The sequence below is a fragment of the Malania oleifera genome, chromosome 2 (assembly GCF_029873635.1).
Source record: "Malania oleifera isolate guangnan ecotype guangnan chromosome 2, ASM2987363v1, whole genome shotgun sequence".
In the NCBI taxonomy this organism is placed as follows: Eukaryota; Viridiplantae; Streptophyta; class Magnoliopsida; order Santalales; family Ximeniaceae; genus Malania; species Malania oleifera.
Genome location: NC_080418.1, coordinates 109911494 through 109930440, shown reverse-complemented (window position 1 = coordinate 109930440; position 18947 = coordinate 109911494). Strand labels below are relative to the sequence as shown.

The 18947-nt window shown below is 36.9% G+C and overlaps 3 protein-coding genes across 14 annotated transcripts in view; 1 reads left to right on the top strand and 2 right to left on the bottom strand.

The window, feature by feature from the left end:
- Positions 1–18947, top strand: part of LOC131148191 (uncharacterized) — a 61047-nt gene that overhangs the window by 20032 nt on the left and 22068 nt on the right. For 3 of the 11 annotated variants that reach the window (XM_058097923.1, XM_058097921.1, XM_058097926.1), the window contains one exon: positions 1087–1291. The gene's annotated coding sequence lies outside the window, so the exon portion shown is untranslated. Of the gene's footprint in view, positions 1–71; positions 136–1086; positions 1292–7555; positions 7942–9219; positions 9629–18947 lie in introns of those variants that run through there. The other 8 variants (XM_058097925.1, XM_058097922.1, XR_009134989.1 and 5 more) reach the window with 7 other exon arrangements.
- On the bottom strand, positions 1435–7390 carry LOC131148306 (protein NRT1/ PTR FAMILY 6.4). The gene is made up of 5 exons (XM_058098022.1): positions 7280–7390; positions 4775–4889; positions 4395–4612; positions 2571–3118; positions 1435–2476 (listed from the first exon to the last, which is right to left on the bottom strand). The coding sequence occupies exons 1-5, from the start codon at positions 7388–7390 to the stop codon at positions 1588–1590; spliced, it is 1881 nt and encodes a 626-aa protein (XP_057954005.1). The 3' UTR covers positions 1435–1587.
- LOC131148189 (endoglucanase 11) lies at positions 9220–18741 on the bottom strand. Of its 2 annotated transcripts, XM_058097920.1 has the most exons (6): positions 17742–18647; positions 17408–17620; positions 17125–17325; positions 16691–16945; positions 13129–13730; positions 9220–9277 (listed from the first exon to the last, which is right to left on the bottom strand). In XM_058097920.1, exons 1-6 carry the CDS (start codon positions 17973–17975, stop codon positions 9220–9222), a joined length of 1563 nt encoding a protein of 520 aa, XP_057953903.1. In that variant the 5' UTR covers positions 17976–18647. The 2 variants fall into 2 exon arrangements, with proteins under 2 accessions (XP_057953903.1, XP_057953902.1); XM_058097919.1 differs by lacking the exon at positions 9220–9277 and having other exon boundaries at positions 12859–13730; positions 17742–18741.

Sequence of the window (18947 nt, the reverse complement as noted above, 5' to 3'; positions counted from 1 at the left end):
TTCTGACAGTTGTAGGAAATGATGTAGGTCAGGAAATATTGATATTTGGTTCTGACAAATGTGATTTTCAGGGTGTGGAATAGGAAATCTTGTGGGTGTAGAACCAGTATACGATAGGGGCTTTTCGACAGTGTGGTAAGGGAAACATGCTATGCTAGGAAAATCTAGTATGATTTCAGTATGAAGTTTATGTTTTACCAGATTATTATTCAGAGCGGAAATTCATGCAATTTATTATTGACGTTAAAATATTTTAAATTATGGTGTGGCATGAGAGTATGAAAACAATATAGAAACATGTTTTTACAACATTTTTAGGAATATGTTTTACAGAATATACAGATAGTGAAATGCGTTTACTGTATCTTTCAGAATACCATGATTTTACAGTTTTACAGTACCATAACAGGTAGATTTACAGTTTATCTCAGAGAAATACAGTTGATATAGTTACAGAATATTACAGTATCATGGTTTATACAGTTATTACAGAATCATGGTAAAACAGTTAGTGTATATAGAAATGTATTATATGGTATCAGACCTTGATGGATCAGACAGAAGAGCACGGTACCGTAGCTACAAATATACAGATATTCAGTTCAGAGTGCAACTACTTAACTCAGATAGTAAGTGGTATGAGGTCGATCGTGCCTAGTTGTGTACAGGCTCCCCATTAGATATAGGTTGAGGAAGGCCGATCTGACTGAGGAGTAGAGTGGTTTACCCTGGTCGGCCAGTCAGGATAGATCCAGCCTTTTGGCTGCACAACCCTGTCATGAGGGGTTAAATCATGAGATACAATCATCCAGGAAAATATTCTCAAATATTATGGTATTATCAGATTTTTTTTCGAAATAGTATTATTATTATGAAAAGTAATTTCATACAGTTTGACATGTTAAATTATGTAGTTAAAGGTTTTATAATATGTTACTTAGTATCAGCATTTTCAGTTTTAGTTATTTGTACTACTTTTAACTCGGATTAATTTTTACAGATCTACATCTCAGTAGCCACACACTAGTGATAGCGTGTTTCGTCTTACTGAGTTTTGCCTCATCCTAGTGTTGAATTATTTTTCAGGTGAGTCAGTTGGACGAGCGGAGCAGGCTCATAGATAGAGGAGCTATTAGTCTGCCCTTTTTGAGGGTGAGTGTTTTTGTGATTCAATTTTGTTAGTTTTGGTAGTAGTATAAGTAATTCTTAAGAGTACAGTGAAATATATAATAGTTGTGGAATATTTAGACACTCTGGTATTGTATAATTATATATGGTTATGTTTATTTGACTTCCGCTTCTCGCTGCTTAGGTTGATGGTTGGAAAAAAAAAAAAAAAAAACCCAGTTAAATAGCAGGTTGTTACAAATAATGTCTGCTTGGGGAAGTGAATTGCTTGGGATGATATGTACTCTATAAGTTCGAAAATAGAATCAACACTATACTGTAGTCTTAATTGACCAATAATGTCACATGTAAAATCACTACGCTGCAAGGGTGTATGCAACTTCTGATAAGCAAGTAAAATGGTTTCAAGAAACCTTGTATGCATTTCTTGAGAGAGAAATTACATTAAAAGTGTGCAAGCTAGGGTAACTCGTTTGCCTCAACAATCTCTTTTTTCTCCATTTCGAGGGTTGCTCTGCCATTCGTATTGTTGATCTCCTTCTCCCTGCTGTCGATGGGGCTGTTATGCACATTATACTGATGTCTCATAGAAAGTCCAAGAAAAACCAAGAAGTTTAACAACCCCAGCACTGCAAGCAACCAATAGAAATTTTCCAATTTCCCTTTATTCAAATTGTTCCTGAGCCACCTTCTACTTGTAACTTCATCCACAATGGAAACCAATAAACTGCTGACAAAGTACCCCATTGAAATTGTGCTTAGGAAGAATCCTGTGCTCATGGATTTCATCCTTTCGGGTGCCTCTCTGATAAAAAATTCGAGTTGCCCGACATAAGCGAAGGCTTCCCCAGCACCCACAAGGAAGAACTGTGGGACTAGCCAGAAAGCTCGAATCTGGGTGTTGTGTTCAATGGTCAGTTCCCTCCTCTGTTTCTCGACAATAGCAGCAGCTACCATAGCCATTATCGAAAGAGAGAGTCCAATCCCAATTCTCTGGAGGCTTGTGATTCCTTGGACAGTGTGGGTGAATTTCCGGGCGAGGGGGATGAAGATCCTTTCGTTTAGGGATGTGAAGAGGAGGATGGTGATGAAGAGAAACACAGAGAAGGAACCTGAAGGAACAGCAAAGGAACCTATCTTTCGGTTCATAAAGGTGGCTTGCTCTATGGTGAAGGTCGTCATCTGAGAATAGACGGTCCAGAAGAGGATACAGGTGGACCAGATAGGAATGAGCTTTAGTACCATTTTCACCTCTTCAACTTGGGTCACAGTAGAAACTATCCTAGGGTCATTTCTGTTTTCCTCCATTGCTGCATAGTCATCTACGATTGCTGCCTTGTCAAGACACCTAGCATAGCAATAACAATAATAGAGAAATTGGCATTCAGAAGACTTCTTAATTTCTTGAAGCTGGTCCGAAATATGTTTCAAACTATACTTACCTCAGCCGTTCTGTATGTGAAATCTGGGAGTTGTGGTAATGTTTCAGTAGACTGGGATGGGAAGGATGAGGGAAGCTCCTCTTCTTCCAAGCCAGAAACAAGACTCTCCATATGGCAGTCAAAGGGCTTCCGTGGGGCTGCTTGAATCTGTAAAAGGGTGTGCCACCAAGCAAAACAAGGATTGCAATCACCATCGTCCCTGCTGATACCCCATAACCCCACCCTCTTCCAACATTGTCTTGCATGTACACCAAAACTGTTACTGCGAACAGAGGACCAATGCTGATGCAGAAGTAGAACCTGTTGAAGAAGAATATCATGGCCCTCTCTTCCTTGGGGTCTGATTTATCGAACTGATCGGACCCAAAACCCGAGACATTGGATTTGATCCCTCCACCGCCGAGGGCTATGGTATAGAGAGCAGCATAGAGCAGCACGAGCTGCTGGTCGCTGGCCTCAATGCAATGGCGTTGTTGCCTGTAGTCAGTAGTGCAGGGAGGGGGTGTCATGCCGGGAAGGGTTGTGGCCAGGACTAACAGTGTCACGCCCTTGGTGCAAGGCAAGAGCATGTCAGATAGAGCTCAATAGAAGAACGTTGGCAATTTAGCAAATATTAATCCATTGTAGGTTAGTGGTGACAAGTCAGAGGCCTACCCTTGCTGACCATGGGGCTAAAAAATCCTGTTTGGCTTCACAACAAAAAGTTACGAAAAAAAAAAAGAAAAGAAATATTGGAGAGCCGTTGTAAAATTTGTATGTAAGTTTTGACCAATTTTATATTTGATGGGCTACTATAAGTTTCTGTACGAGTAATTTTCCCATAAGTATAAGTTATTATAATCTTATTTAATTTTTATTTTATTTTACACTATTCTTCAAAGGAGACATTTTGTAAACTGAACAAGTTTTTTTTTTTCTTTTTTGTTTAATAGCAAACAAAATTAACTTTATTTTTGTTTTTTGAGCTTCTTGTGAAAGATGGAACCTGAACCGCCAAACTTTCCGAATTATTTTACTGGGACTAGAAATTTAGGGCAGTTAAATTTTGTTTCCAAGGATCATAAATTTATATCCGCTAAATCCTACCTTTTATCATGACTTATAATGTAAATTATAAATAATAACTAGTTTTAAATTTAATTTATCCTGTAGAGAATCTATAATATTTTATTGGTTAAGTCTTCATTTTTAAAAACGTAGAGAATCTTAAATATTTTATTGATTAGTCTTCTTTTTTAAAAACTTCTTGCAAAATAATTAAAACAAAACAAAACAAAAGTGCAAGGTGAAAAATTTTTGATTCTTGAAGGGAACTTGAACCGGACACTTGAAATCCAATTCATACAAAGCATACAAAGTCCGCCGAAAAAAATCCCAACATGCTAACATCAAAGATTGAAATCAAAATAAGGATAAACAGATCTCGATTAGAAAATAATAAAAGTGAAATTCATAAAAACATGCTTGAAAAAATTTCCCACACGGCAACATCAAAGATTCAAAAATGAAATTATAAATAATATTTTGGGGTGAAAAACAGGCAAATTTTAGTTCAAGTTGAGCCCCTGAAAGGCAAGCCGGTTCTTAAAAAGATTGAACAAACCGAACCAATCTGAGTAGGTTTTCTCAAACCGCATCAAAGCCTACCTTTCAACTTCAGCCGGTTTGATCCAGCTAATAGTATACATGCTCAGCCCCACTTCTAGTTGTATCATGCATGGAGTGAAGGAAGTGGTAATCTACCTCTAAAGCTCAAACGAAATAATGAGATGAACTTTTAATATAAAGATACAAATTAGGTTAGGTAGGTTGAAGCATAATTACCAAAGCTGTTATGGAAGCAAAGAGTGTAACGGCCAGGTACCGGCCAAGCCTGGCATCTGCCAAGAAACCACCCACAAGCCCTAGCAGATTAAGAGTGCCCAAAAAGTTGGTCACGATGGTTGCCGATTTCGACGAAGGAATGTGCAAATCTCTGATCAAGTACGTTACTAAGTTCATGGATATCCCCGGCACGCACACCCTCTCCGACAGTTCTGCCCCTATATATACATATACATATAGATATTTATATATATATGCATCAAATTTTTATGGCTCCTCGATTGGCATAGACTCGATGTTTTGCATGTTAAAATTAAATTATGCCACGTAATGGGCAGTATGAGATACGATGCAGTGTTTATATCGAACTAAAGAGCCACCTAAGATGAGGCCTGCAGCAAGCCATCCCCCGGTCGTGGACTTATCGGCTGGGTTTCCCCGAAAGTCGACGCCTGTTCCATCATTTGCAGCACCATTCTGATTTCCAGCCAAAACCTGCTTAGATCAACCAGACAGAAATTGAAAATTAAGCTCATTAACAAACTGATAAAGCTTTTAAATGGAGCTGTTCGTCTAGCCAGCTGCTAGCTTACCATGTTACAGAGAGAGAGAGAGAGAGAGAGAGAGATAGAGGTGGTGTAGTAATAATCTCGTGGCGCCAAAGTGTATTATTATATGAAGAGGGGGAGAAGGAGGAAGGAGAAGAAGACAGTGAATGATTGGAGGGGTGAGTGCTTGTGGGGTGTGGCGGTAGGGTTGGGCATGCAGGAAGGAGTGTGCAGACTACTTGAATTTTCTTTTTTTTGTTTTTTGTGTCGTGGGAATGACAGGTTAAAAGAGTGAAGTGATGGGGATTGTGAAAGCTTTGTTTTATGTGAATACTATGCATGCAATTCTTTTTATGTTGGCAAATGCAATTTTAGCATCCTGTGGCCATGCAGAGTGCACGCACAGCCCTTCTCAGCTCTACCGATAATGAACCCTGCCAAAAGACAATTCTTCCTTCAAAGTTTGTACCTTCCAGAATTATAAGGTTTGTTGTTTTAGAAAGATAAGAAGACAGTCATCATATACGCAATCTTACTGTTATTTTTATGTATAAAGGTTGTTTTCTTAGACTTGAATGTGACCAACTAATCACACAAAGAAGAAACAAAAAGACCGTCTTGTCATTTAATATCAAGGCACTGTTTGGCACTTTTTGTACTCACATTTAGGCTGGCCAAATACTCACAACTTCTTCATCAAAACGCCTAACAAATCTGTCTGGTTTAGTCATGTAGCAGCAGCCACGCATACATCCAGCACCATTTCTTCCAATCTTATTTCCATGTGGAAAGTTGGCGACCAATTTGGCCCTCTCTCTCTCTCTCTCTCTCTCTCTCTCTCACACACACACATACACACACACACACACGGATAGATTGATGAGTTTAGGAACTTGAATATGGAGGTGTATAAAAGGACAAGGAGAGATGTATCAATCACTGTTTGTGAAGTGAAGGGATAAGGATCCAACGCCTAGATTGTGTATCATTGTGATTTGACATAAGGTAATTCTTACCCATGGTGGGAACAAAATATCTAAAAGAGTTTCTAATCTCATTAATTATCTATCACATAATTAGAGGTTTGACAGTAATTTCATCCCTTAGCAGCTTATTCAAAGATATTAACAGATGGAAGAATTTATTATAGGAAAATTTTAGTGGAATAGATTTTCTCTTATTTAGTCTGCTATTACAAATCGTTATGTATCATTCATGGATAGTTGATGTCATAAAATTATATATTCATTAAATAGAATTAGAAGGTATTTTCCAATTTAAGTTAATTAAAAATAGTTGCAATTGAGGTAAACAAGAGATTAGTGTCATTTGTTCCCGTTACCACATAAAATGAGGTTATGTAATAAGAGCAAAGTGTAATTAAGAAGAAAGAGGCCCTGTTCCCATTTCATGCGGAAATGAGATTTTTCCTTTTGCTTACATTTTGATTTTTGACTTTTACTCTGGAATCAAATGCTGCCTTCTGTAAACATAGTATTTATTATAATATAATAATTTATCTAATATAATATAATATAATATATATTACATAAATTTTAAAAATAATATTAATATTATGATACCATTATTAATATTTAAAATATTATTATAACATATAAAAATTAATAGAACAATATTAGATGTTAAAATATTACTAAATACTTATGGTATGATTATTGATTAATTATTTTATTATTTATAATCTTAAAAATAGAACAAAATATTTATCATTATCATCAATTATAAACATATAGTAATAAAATTTAATATTGATATAGATTAGAAAAAAAATATAATACTATTGTATGCTAAATATGCACAGGAAAATATATATTATAATGCAATATTATATAATACAATAAAATATATATTGCATAAATATAAAAATAATATGAATATAATACTAATATATAATATAATATATTTTATATAAATCTAAAAAACAATATTAATATTATGATATCATTAAATATAAACATGTAATAATATATTATATATTATATATGAAGTATTTTGATCACTATTATTATTTATATTATATAATAACATTACAGCACATAAAATGTGATAGAATAATATTAAATTATAAAATACTATGATGTAATTGTGGTATGATTATTTAATTAAAATGTAATTAGAATGTATTTAATTTGTATTATAAATATAGGGAGAGACCTATCTTCAAGTTAAGATCATTCATTTTAATCAAATCTTAACATGGTATCAAAGTGTGATCCTATCTAAACCTTATTTCCCTTGATCATCGTCGAAAAACACCATTCCTGCAGTTGTTCTTCCTAGATCCACTTCTATCCCATACTAAATCACAAAACTAACCATACACCTATAAGTAGATCCCCTTGACGACCCACCCCACAAAACCCCATTGCCAAAGGGCTCTCCACGCGACCCCACGCGCCGACCAAATGCTGGCAGAGTTGGCCCCATGCGTTGGTGCGTGAGTGAAGTTCAACCAATTTTTTCTTTTTTCTTCTGCCATGCTTTGATTCCTTCTTTAGACTATATTATCAAGTTGTTAGGCTAGTTTTTTCACTCAAAAATATAACCTTTTTTCAACCATGCACTTACGGTATTCAGTTAATTTCTATTCAGGGTTTGTGAAGGCTTCCTCGTGAGCTTTTTGGAGACGTGGCATCATTCGTATGTTCAGTTGTGAGGCTGTGGCAGTGCTATATCTATCTGTGAGTTGTTCACCTTGTTTGTGGTTGCATCGGTGCTTCACATGGTTTGTGTTATGATTATTGATTATTCTTCTTGTTTTTGTGTGATTGTTGATTTGTGAGTGATGTGATAGCGCTATATCCGTCAATGTGTTGTTCACCTCGTCTGTCGTTGTGTCAATGCTTTACATATATAGTTTGTAATTGTCTTGATTAATTTGGATTGTTATTCTTGTTTTTGGTGTGATTGTTGATTTGTGAGTGTTGGGATGGTATCTATGAATCTCAAATATTTGTTTCCTACATTATTGCCGTAAATAACGTCTCAAAAGTTGAATGGAAAGAACTATATTCAATGGTATAAAGCTGTTCGAATTTATTTAGCAGGATTAGGTAAATTTGATTACTTGCTTCAATTTGATTCTTCTGATGAGAAGAGAAGAAGACGTGCGGGTTTAGGAAGATGCCATGATTGTTTCTCTTTTATGGAATTCGATGGAGCCATAGATTGCATGAATGTGTATGCATCTAGATACGTGCAAGGAGATTTGAGATTATGTCAAACTTCTATACTCTAGTAACATTACACGTATATATGATTTATACTAAGAGTACTTTCAGTTACAACAAGGAGATAGGACAATTGCAGATTATTTTAGAGAGATGAAGTGTATTCATAAGGGGCGTAACGTTGTGAAACTTATAATTGTCGATGTTCATGAGATGTAGAAGCAGAGAGAGCAGATGATAATCTTCTTGTTTTTAGCAAGCTTGAGACTTGAGTTTGAGGCAGTACGGTCATAGATACTTAGAAGTGCCGAGTTGCCAACATTTGCTAATGTTTATTCTCGTGTCCTTCATGCTTCCTTTATCACACATTCTTATGTTCTTACATTTGTTTTTGAGAGGATAGCCTTTGCTACACAGAGTGATTCTAGTTCTCTACCAAACAACCGCAAAAGTTATCGTGGTGGTTTAAGTAGTCGTAGTGGTAGAAACAGACGATGCAGAGGTACTCCCCGCAAGCGCACTCATTGTGGATGGAATAATCATACTATTAAGCAATGTTGGGATCTTCACGACAAACCTTCACATGTTGCCAATGTAGCCACCATTGACTTCATACCTTTGGGCGCAGCCAATGCATCCACCACCGACTCCTTACCTTTGGGGTCAAGTGGGGGACAACATACTATTTCTATGTTAGAGGAAGATTATTCCAAGTTCTAGTAGTGTCAAGCATCACAACAAGCTTCTTTTCCAATTGCATCTTTTGCTTAAACAAGTAATTACACGGTATGCCTGTCATCTGTTATTTCTTGTCCTTTCCTTAGGTCATACACTCCACTGCCACTGATCATATCACAGGTATACCTAGCCTTTTCTCCACTCTTCAATATCTTGCAAATGTACGTTGTGTTACTCTTGTTGATGGATCCACTACTGCAGTCAAGGGAATTGAGATTGTAAATCCCACTTCTTCTATTTCTCTTCATTCAGTTTTGCATATTCTCAAATTTCCTTTCAATCTTGTGTCCCTAAGCAAAATTACTAAATTCATGAATTGTTCAGTGACATTCTTCCTTGATTTTGTAGTTATTCAAGAATTGAAAACGAGGAAGACAATTGGCGGAGGGCTTGAAGCTGGTGGACTCTATCACTTTGAGTCGCTATCTCCTTCTACTGTTTGCACTATTGCTGCCACACCTTTCCAAATTCATTATTATCTCAGCCATCTTTCATTTGAACAATTAAAATATCTTGTTCCTAATTTGAGTTCTGTGTCAAGTCTCGATTGTGAGTCTTGTTAGTTGGGGAAGCACCATCGTGTTTCTTTCATTTCTTGGCTCAATAAATGGGTTGCAAACCCTTTTATGTTAGTTCATTAAGCTGTGTAGGGTCCTATTAGGGTCGTGTCGAAGTTGGATTGGTACTTTGTAACCTTTGTGGATGATTATTCAAGAATAACTTGGTTATATTTAATAAAAGATCATTCGGAGTTATTTCATATATTTTTGCCTTTTGTTCTAAAATAAAGACTCAATTTAGTTTGTCAATTCAAATACTTCGAAATGATAACACTAAAAAGTTTTTCAGTGTGAACAATTCACTGCTTATATGACTTAGTTTAGTATTGTTCATTAATCATCCTACGCCCACACTCCTCAACAAAATGGGGTGTAGAGCGAAAAAATATATATCTTCTTAAATCACTTGTACTTTACTTTATCAAATGCATGTATTTGAAGTGTTTTGGAGTGATGCCATACTTATTGCTTGTTATCTGATTAGCAGAATGCCATCCTTTATTCTTAGTAGTAAAATTCCGTACTCCATTCTCTTTCCTAATTCACCTTTATGTTCTTTTCCTCCTCGTGTATTTGGGTGTGTCATTTGTTTATCAACTAACTCTTAGGGTGGATAAGTTGGATCCTCGTGCTATAAAATGTGTCTTTTGGGGCTACTTATATACATAAAAAGGGATATCGTTGTTATAGCCATATGCTGCATCACTTCTTTGTTGCTGTTGATGTTACCTTCTTTGAGTCTACACCTTATTACACCTAGTCAATGAGCACTTCTGAGCTTAATGAGTCTCTTCCTTTGCCTAATCTTCAAGATTTTACATTGTTGTCCTTGCCCAACCAACCATCTGAGTCTCCATGTAGTTCGAGTCCTTCTCATCATCTTGATCATCCTAATTTGTAGGTGTATTCACGATGGTGGCTCTAAGGAAGAGAGTCCCCTCCAGCTTCTTCCTTGTATGATGATCATGCTTTCCATGATGTTGATCCTCCTATTATTGTTTAGAAAGGTAAACACACATGTACTCAACACCCCATTTCCAATTATGTTTCTTATGACTCCTTATCACCCTCGGATTATTGTTTTGTTGCTACTTTATCATCTATTACCCTTCCTAATCTGTTTCAGAAGCCTTCGCCTATGTAGGGGGGAGGGATGCTATGGTTGAAGAGATGAATGCTATACATGACAATGGTACTTGAGACTTGGGACTTGGTACCTCTTCCTCCTAACAAGTCTATGGTTGGTTGTCACTAAGTTCACATTGTAAAAGTCAACTTTGATTGTTATGTGGCTCATCTAAAGGCCCGCCTTGTTGCTAAGGGATACACTTAGGTGTATGATTTGGATAAATCTAATACTTTTTCTTCGGTTGCCAAACTTACATTGATACGTTCGTTCATCTCCTTGGCTACTACTTGTCACTAGCCTTTGCATCAGTTAGATGTAAAAAATGTCTTCTTGCATAGTGACCTTGAGCAGGGGGTTTACATGGAGCAACCACTTGGGTTTATTGCTCAGGGGGAGTTAGGCTTAGTGTGTCGACTTAAGAAGGTTTTATATAGTTTAAAATGGTCTCCTAGAGCATGGTTTGGTTGTTTTAGTGCTATAGTACTTTAGTTTGGTTTTCGACGGTGTGTTGTGGGTCATTTTATGTTTTATTGTCATACTTTATTGAGTAAGATCTTTCTTGTTGTTTATGTGGATGATACTGTTATTGTAGGTGGTGATGATAAAGGTATTCAGAGTCTTACACTTTTTCTATAGACTAAGTTTTGAGACCAAATATTTGGGATTGTTGAAATATTTTTTGGGTATAGAAGTATCTAAATCTTGTATCGGAACTGTTCTGTCATAGAGGAAGTATGTTCTTGATACATCCATGGATCCTAATAACAAGTTAATGCCGGATATAGGTGATTTGCTACCTAATCTCGATCAATACCGAAGTCTTATTTGACAGTTGAATTATCTCACAGTTACTCGGTCAAATATATATTTTGCAATAAGCGTTGTGAGTCAATTTCTAGATTCTCCTAAGACAAGTCATTGGGATGTAATAATTTTCATCTTGATATATCTCAAAAGTGTACCTATGAGAGGTCTTTTATATCGTGATTAGGGTCACACTTATATCCATGGATATACAAATGTATATTGAGCTGGATCGCCTTCCGATCAGAGATCCACCACTGGGTACTTACTATATCTTGGTTGGTGGTAATTTGATTTTTTGGAAAAGTAAGAAACAAACTATGGTAGCAAAGCCGAGTGCTGATCTGAATATAGTGTTATGACTCACACTACTTGTGAATTTTTTGTGATTGAAGAACATGTTAGAAGAATTGGATTTTTCACATTCTCATCCTATGAAGTTGATGTGTGATAATGAAGCAGCTCTTCACATCGCCTCTAATATGATCTTCATGAGCGGACGAAGCACATTGAAGTTAATTACCACTTTGTTTGGGAGAAACTTGCCTAGAAGCTCATTACAATGGCTAATGTGGAGTTGGGCATCCAGCTTAAAAGGGAGTGTTAGAGGTTATATGTCTTTTAGTATTATTATTATTATTGAGTGTGTTAGTATGTTTATTAGTGAGAGTACTAGTATGGTATTATTATCATTAGAATATATTTAATTTGTATTATAAATTGAGAGAGGACCTATCGTGGTCATTCATTTTAACCAAATCTTAACGATTATCAAAATGATTTAATTGTAAAAATAATTATTATATAGCTTAATAAAATAATATTATATTATAATCATATATTTATAATATTATTATTTCATATTAAATTAATTAAATAATTTTTTTGATTGACACTTGTTTCTCGTATATCTATATATACGAAACAAGATAATATAATTTCAACTCCGACTCTGCTTCAAACCAAACCAAACATCATAGAGGAATTTGATATTCTGTTTCCGATTCCAGTGAATTCCAACTAAACCCTATTAAGTGTGGTTGCAATTTAATTCATCTGCTGATTGAAAAAGAAGTCATTTATTTGTTTCGAAATTCCTGCCATTGAACCTACATCAGGGATGCCGTAAAAAAGTGTTTAAAACAGTCGAGTTAATCTTCTTCACAATGAACTTCAACCGCTCGATGGCAATGGATGATAGCTAGTTCCGCTTAACTCGGGCAAACTCTTTGCTCTTTTACTCAATCATTCACTCTTCTGAAATAAGACATCACCGAAGACAAAGTTGAATGCATCATCATCTTCTACCTTGGAAGGCTTCATAATGTTCAAAACAGCAAGAATTGAAGCCTTCATGGTGGCTTCCTAGCTTCAACCCATATATAAAAGTTTCCCTACCACTGCTGTGTTTAGGTCCCACCTATATATAACTTTTCTCTGCCAATTCTGTGATGTGGCAATCCTCTTTGAACCAGTCATGGCAGAAGAATATGATTAATCAAAAATTTAAAATTTAAAACAATTCAATAATCATAAACAAGCTGTTCACATTTACACACTAATCATATAAACACAATATATATATAGCAATAATATAAAATTGGCTCCAACACCTTGCGTTGAGCCACCAAAAAAGGCACTAATTATATATGAAAAACAAATACCCATACTCCCTATAATATATTTTTTTTATTCTAGTAAGACGCAATCAGAGCTGAATCCTCATCCCCATTTGGCCGTCGGCTAGTCTCCGACTCCGCCAACCTCGCAAACACTCCCACCAACGGCGCGGTATTGTAGGTGCAGGCCTCCGTCTGCATATAATTCCCTCTCTGGTCCCAAAAATTGTCCCGGCAATCGGGTCCTCCGACCAGGGCCCCGACCAGAACATTCGGGTTGGGGTCGGAGCGGCTGTACCAGTTGTCGTACCCTTGGGTGCACCCGATGAACCCCTTGTTCTCTCTGTACGACACTATGGAGGCGCCCCTGTGGTGCACCCGGGTGGGGTACCTGGACCCGTAACCCACCAGGTAGCTCATGTTCATGGGGTTGGACCCCAGAATGTAGTCGATTTGGGAATGGGCAAGGCGGAGGAGTTGGTCGGGCGAGGCGGAGGCGGCGGGGCAGCGGAGGGGTTGGGCGGAGCGGCGGAGGAAGTCGGAGTAGAGGGTGAGGAGGAAGGCGGCGGTGGAGACGTACTGCATGTTGTTCCACTGGCGGACGAAGAGGAGGCCGGCGGGGGTGCGGTCGACGTTGGAAGCGGTGGCATTGTTGAGGCTGAGGCAGGCGCAGAGGTAGTGCTCTGCTTTGGAGCGGTACTGCTGCAGAATGTGGGCGTGCTGCTTGTGTTTCTCGTTCTCCAGCAACTACAAATTAGTTAAGCAGAAATAGATCAGGGGGTTTGGATAATCATATATAAAACCAAAATGTTAGTTTTTTGATCTATATATAAATGTATAGATTGTCCCCACAGGCTACATTGCCTCTCTGACTCTGACAAGTATATATTTGCCCAATCTACTTTATGTATGGTATGTTATCCCTTCGCCATTATTGCCTACGACTAGGGTTTCATCATTACAAAAAAGAATATACGAAAGTTATGGAATAGTTTTATCTCTTTAAAATAATAACAAAATTTTTTAAAATTAAAATTAAGCTAAAAATATGTTTTGTTCTTTTTAAATTTCTTTTATAAATTTTTAAAAACTGAAAAAACAAAACGTGTTATTTTTAATAATTATTTAAAAATCTTAAAATAAAAAGCACAAGTTCCCAACTGCAACCCTAATTGACAGACAGGATAAAATATTGGGGTATCATTTAGGAACACCAGCATTCTAATAAAGTATCTAAAAACAATTAATAGTCATGTGACCCTATGTTGTGAGCCACCATCCTACTTAAAATTTTGATATTCAAATCAATTACTTATTGTAATTTAATTTTATAAACAATTGAGTTTCTTTAAAAATAATTGGGCTTTAAGGTTGGTTGGTTTTTTTTTTTCCATAATCTGTTAATTACTAGACAAATGTGCCAAATATGTGTCAGCACATGTAACCGTTTTTGTTCATTTATGAATGCATGACTATAAAGCATGGGCATATACATATTTGGCAGTATAGCATACTCACAACTATCATCTTAGGTGTTAGAAGATAATGAAAATCAAGCACGCTTAGAAAATTTAGTATATTTCCTAAAATGAATAAATTCATTAGCCACATGATACTTATACGAAAATACTAATAAGAACATTAATGTGATACTTGCTTAGTGCCCAATATTTTCTCAATAAATACTTCAGAGTAAAATTGATTTTGTTCATGTGAAAAATTTTCACACCTAGTCTTATAATTTTATTTTTCAAAACCAAGACGTTCATATGATATATAGTTTATCAAGAAATTTTCAATAATTAATTTTAGATTTATTAGAAGCTCACACAGAGTCAAACTATTCTAGCTCATCTAATAACTCATGCCCCTTGGCCATCCTACAAAATTGACTCTAAATTTTCAAATATAAGATTTCACTACAATTTTTTTTTTTCCTCTCTAACACTTCTCTAGGACAGTAAAACGAGTCGAAACCTGATAGGTGATTTGTGATTCATCTGTTTAAATCAAATTTAGATTTAACATAAGATAATCTATTTATAAATGGATCAACTCAAATCTGACTTATTTAATAAACGGGTATATATATGTTATATTAAAAAATATTAATTAAAAAGTTATACTATTTTTTATATTTAATTTTTTGAAAGATATTAATAACTAAAATAAAAAGTATTATTTTTTTTAAAAAAATTATGACACTTTATATAAAATATTTTAAAAAAGTTAAAAATAAATAAATTATATTTTTAATTAAATGACGAGTTTGAATTTATATGTTAATAAAAGGATCAATTTAGTCCCAATCCATTTAATCCATGGAAGCTCGGCCCCACTAACCCATTTTGTCGAAATAATAAATGTCAAAATTATTGTGGGGAGGAGTGACGTATGGCCACTTAGATTGGGACAGATGGCTGCTTTTCGGACGAATGCAGCTGACTGCACTGCCACGCAAAGCATCAGCTGCACATGCACATGCTCATGCTCTTCTCCAGAATACATAGATTTTTACACTTAACCCCTCTCGACCCTTTTCGGCTTTTCTCACAAAAAGATAATAAACTGGAACCCTAATTCTCTTCAGCATGTGTAGGGGGATAGGGGTACCTTTGAAAAGAGCTTACTTCACCTCTGCCCCCTCTTTCAAAAAGTAGCACAAAATAATAATAGTAATTTAGACTTCATAAACACTTCATGTTTGAATCATGCAATAAAAGAGATTTGAAAAAGAAGACCACATTGAAAGAAAGAAATTTTATGGCTTTAAACAAACCCATCCACCACCTGCTTAATCATTCTCTTTAAAATCTTCTCATAGCCTTTTTGTTAAAACTAAAAATGGTAATTCTTTAAATTGACAATTATATGCCATGTGCACTATACTTCTATGGCAAGTTAGCATTAAAAGGTAAATGGAATTAAAGGGTTGGTCCATACATTAAATGGGTCATCAATTTTTGGGATATAAGGACGGACAATTTTTGGTGGAGGTGATTTGATTGGAATGTTATTATAAATAAAATGGAAATAGGAGTATTGTTTTTCAATGAAAAGAAAAATTGAATAAGAGCTTGACCTGTTGGTTGAAAACCATTCATAGGGCCAAAGACAAACTGTCTAATCAAACTTGACCCTCCCTCCTTTCAGAATTGGCGGGAAATGTCAGTCTTAACATTTGAACTAATAATTTCACATGGCAAAATTAATCTTATAATTTTTTGAGCATCTTTGGTATAATTTTAAATGAAAATATTATCATTTTTCACTATCACCATCCATATATATATAAAGCCTGTCTTGTCACTAAAGCACATAAATCTATCAAAGTAGCAATCAAAATATGCATTCAATACACAATAATAAGCAATTTTACCATACTAATGTTGCCTCCTAGTTTATTTTTTAAATTTTTGCAAAGCAAAATCAAAATTCAGAAGGGCCCAAAAGCAAAAAAATAAAATAAAAAACTTTCTATACCGATCACAAGTAAAGGAGCATAATGCAGAATTTACAATGTTTCAATTCTGTTGCAATGTCTTAATGGTATGGACTATGGAGGAGTAAAATTTGTGGATTATAAATTTTTACTTTTTCCAAAGTTGCCAAAGGGAGCCCCATTGGACCATTGGTTGGGTTTCTGCCATAATTAGAGCATTGTGTGTGTGGGAGAGAGAGAGAGAGAGAGAGAGAGATTTATTTACCTGGGCAACAAGGATTTGGAGGCCAGCGAACTTGACATCCCAGCTGAACTCGGTAATGGCCCAGCCAATCCCACCGAAGCAGTGAGCCCTGTTAATGACATAGCTGAAGAAGTCCTCCCTGTCGGTGGCCTTGTATAGCCACACTGCCCCCCACAGCAGCTCATCCATGTACCCACTCACCGACGCATAGTACCTCTTCACCACCTCCACCCTCTCATCATACTTTCCCCTGTACTTCTCCCCAAACTCAAACAACTGCCCCTCCAAACCAACACCCAGTTAGTAAATTATTCTCATATAATCGAATCCATCATTAATTTTTACAAGATTATTTAATTTAACTTACCCCACCAGATCTAACGCTGCGCTTTCTGCGAGTTTGTAATTTAGAGGTAAAAATGATTTGAGTGAGTGAGTTTGGTTTACCACTTTACCTGTTGGGCATGGTGCAACAGCAGGTGGGAATAATGTGGGTTTGTTTTCCTGAACACGATTGACGCCGCAGCCATGGCCGCCGCCGTCTCTCCTGCGAGATCCGACCCCGGATTGTTCTCGTCGATCTTGTAAGCCTGCCGCGACGTCGTCATGTCCTCCGGCCGCTGCCAGCAGTAGTGATCCGTGTCTCCATCGCCCACCTGCGGTGCTCCTAAATAATTATGTATACGCACACACCAATGATTTTAAGATGGAAGCACATACATCGAAATGTATGAGTACCTCTGCCCATAACACATTTGGGCTTGTGTGAGCCTTTATGAAGTAATCGGTTCCCCATTTAATGGCTTCCAGGGCGTGCTCCAGCTCGCCGGCGGCCGCGATCTGTTCCCGGAATTCAACGACTCCCCATGAGAGCATTGTCACTGTGAATGCCATCGGCAGCCCAAATTTCACATGGTCGCCGGCGTCGTAGTATCCTCCGACTAAGTCCACCTGCACGAAAGAAAAATTTTAAAAAATCTGAACATGCTACCGAACCTTAATGAATGGTTTTTGTTGCTACTGTTGTTTTTTTGGAGAAAAGGGTTGTGGGCACTATCGAATTTGGACTCACTCCTTGCTCTAGGCCGTCGGTGAGGCCAGAATGGTCGCGCCAGGGGACGCGCTGGTTGTAAGGCAGGCGGCCGGAGCGCTGGGCTTCGAAGTACAGCAGAGATTTCGCGAGAGCGTCGCGGTAATCGAAAGCTCGAGCGGCGGCGACAATGGCGAAGAGAGGGATTACTAATACGAAGAGCTGTGGAAATCTAAGAATTCCACATTGATGATTCGATTGGTTTTTCTTCTCCATTGTCCTTCCCTCCTAAAGCGAATTTCAGGAGTGATAGGAAGAGGGGAAAAACAGAGCACCCCCCTCCTCTGCTTCCTTCAAGTAGGGGCCTTATAGCATATACTCTACAGTTCAGTTAATGCACGTGCCCCTCACATGACAACCAGAACATTATATTGCCTTTATCTCTCTCTCGTATTTGTATTGCCATACATGGAAAATGGGGTGCCCCTGCATATGGGCAGTGCTTTCAGAGGAATTGCATGAGAAAGTAGAAACCGCTTCTGTAGGTTTCTTTGGACTTTGGGGTGGGTTTTATAGACCACCCCATGATCCAAAATTGAAGATCAGATGATGGTCAAATGTCCCATGATCCTGAGATTAAGTAAGTCGATCAGACTCTCAGAGTTTGAAATCGTGTAGAATTATGTTCTTCCGTGTATCTCAATTCTCAGGTGATGCCAATGCCATTGCCCCTGCCATCCAGCACACTTCCCTCATATGGAGTCTGCACTTGCAGAGTGGGAGACAAGAACAACGTTTTTCTTTTTCTTTTCTTTTCTTCCTTTAATTTTTATATTTATGGTGTTTTATTTTGCTTTTGCGATCTTGTTTTTGTTTTTGGTTTTTCTGTTTTCGGGATCAGCATTGATTTGAGCAAGGCTGGGTGTATATAAATTTTGTTAAGCCAAGCCTTCCATGTTAATTGTTTATACTTTATGCCTTATGCAGTTGCTGTCAAAGCAAGACTTTTGGGGCATATGGCTCGACATGCCTCGTTATGAGCAAAAACTGAAAAGGGAATTCTATTTGATTTTATTTTCTTACTAATTCAACTTACTACTTTCTAAAAATCCACATGAAGTAGAAATTACAGCGTGCAGCATTGCGGCCACAATTTAATTTGGATTTTGGAAGCAAGTACCTAACACTAATGGCCCTTAAATGGTTTCAATTTTAATGTAGATAAATTTGGCAGCCTTGCTGTTCACA

What these genes read in the sequence shown, in the direction of transcription:
- LOC131148306 (XM_058098022.1), bottom strand. Translation starts at nt 7,390, where the DNA reads ATGGGGCCAACTCTGCCAGCATTTGGTCGGCGCGTGGGGTCGCGTGGA. An exon ending in TGCTGCAGGCCTCATCTTAG is followed by an intron (nt 4,613 to 4,774) that starts GTGGCTCTTTAG and finishes ATGTATATATAG; the next exon opens with GGGCAGAACTGTCGGAGAGG. An exon ending in TTGCTTCCATAACAGCTTTG is followed by an intron (nt 3,119 to 4,394) that starts GTAATTATGCTT and finishes CCTTGCACCAAG; the next exon opens with GGCGTGACACTGTTAGTCCT.
- LOC131148189 (XM_058097919.1), bottom strand. Translation starts at nt 17,975, where the DNA reads ATGGAGAAGAAAAACCAATCGAATCATCAATGTGGAATTCTTAGATTT. An exon ending in CAAATGTGTTATGGGCAGAG is followed by an intron (nt 17,326 to 17,407) that starts GTACTCATACAT and finishes GGAGCACCGCAG; the next exon opens with GTGGGCGATGGAGACACGGA. An exon ending in TCCAAATCCTTGTTGCCCAG is followed by an intron (nt 13,731 to 16,690) that starts GTAAATAAATCT and finishes ACTAATTTGTAG; the next exon opens with TTGCTGGAGAACGAGAAACA.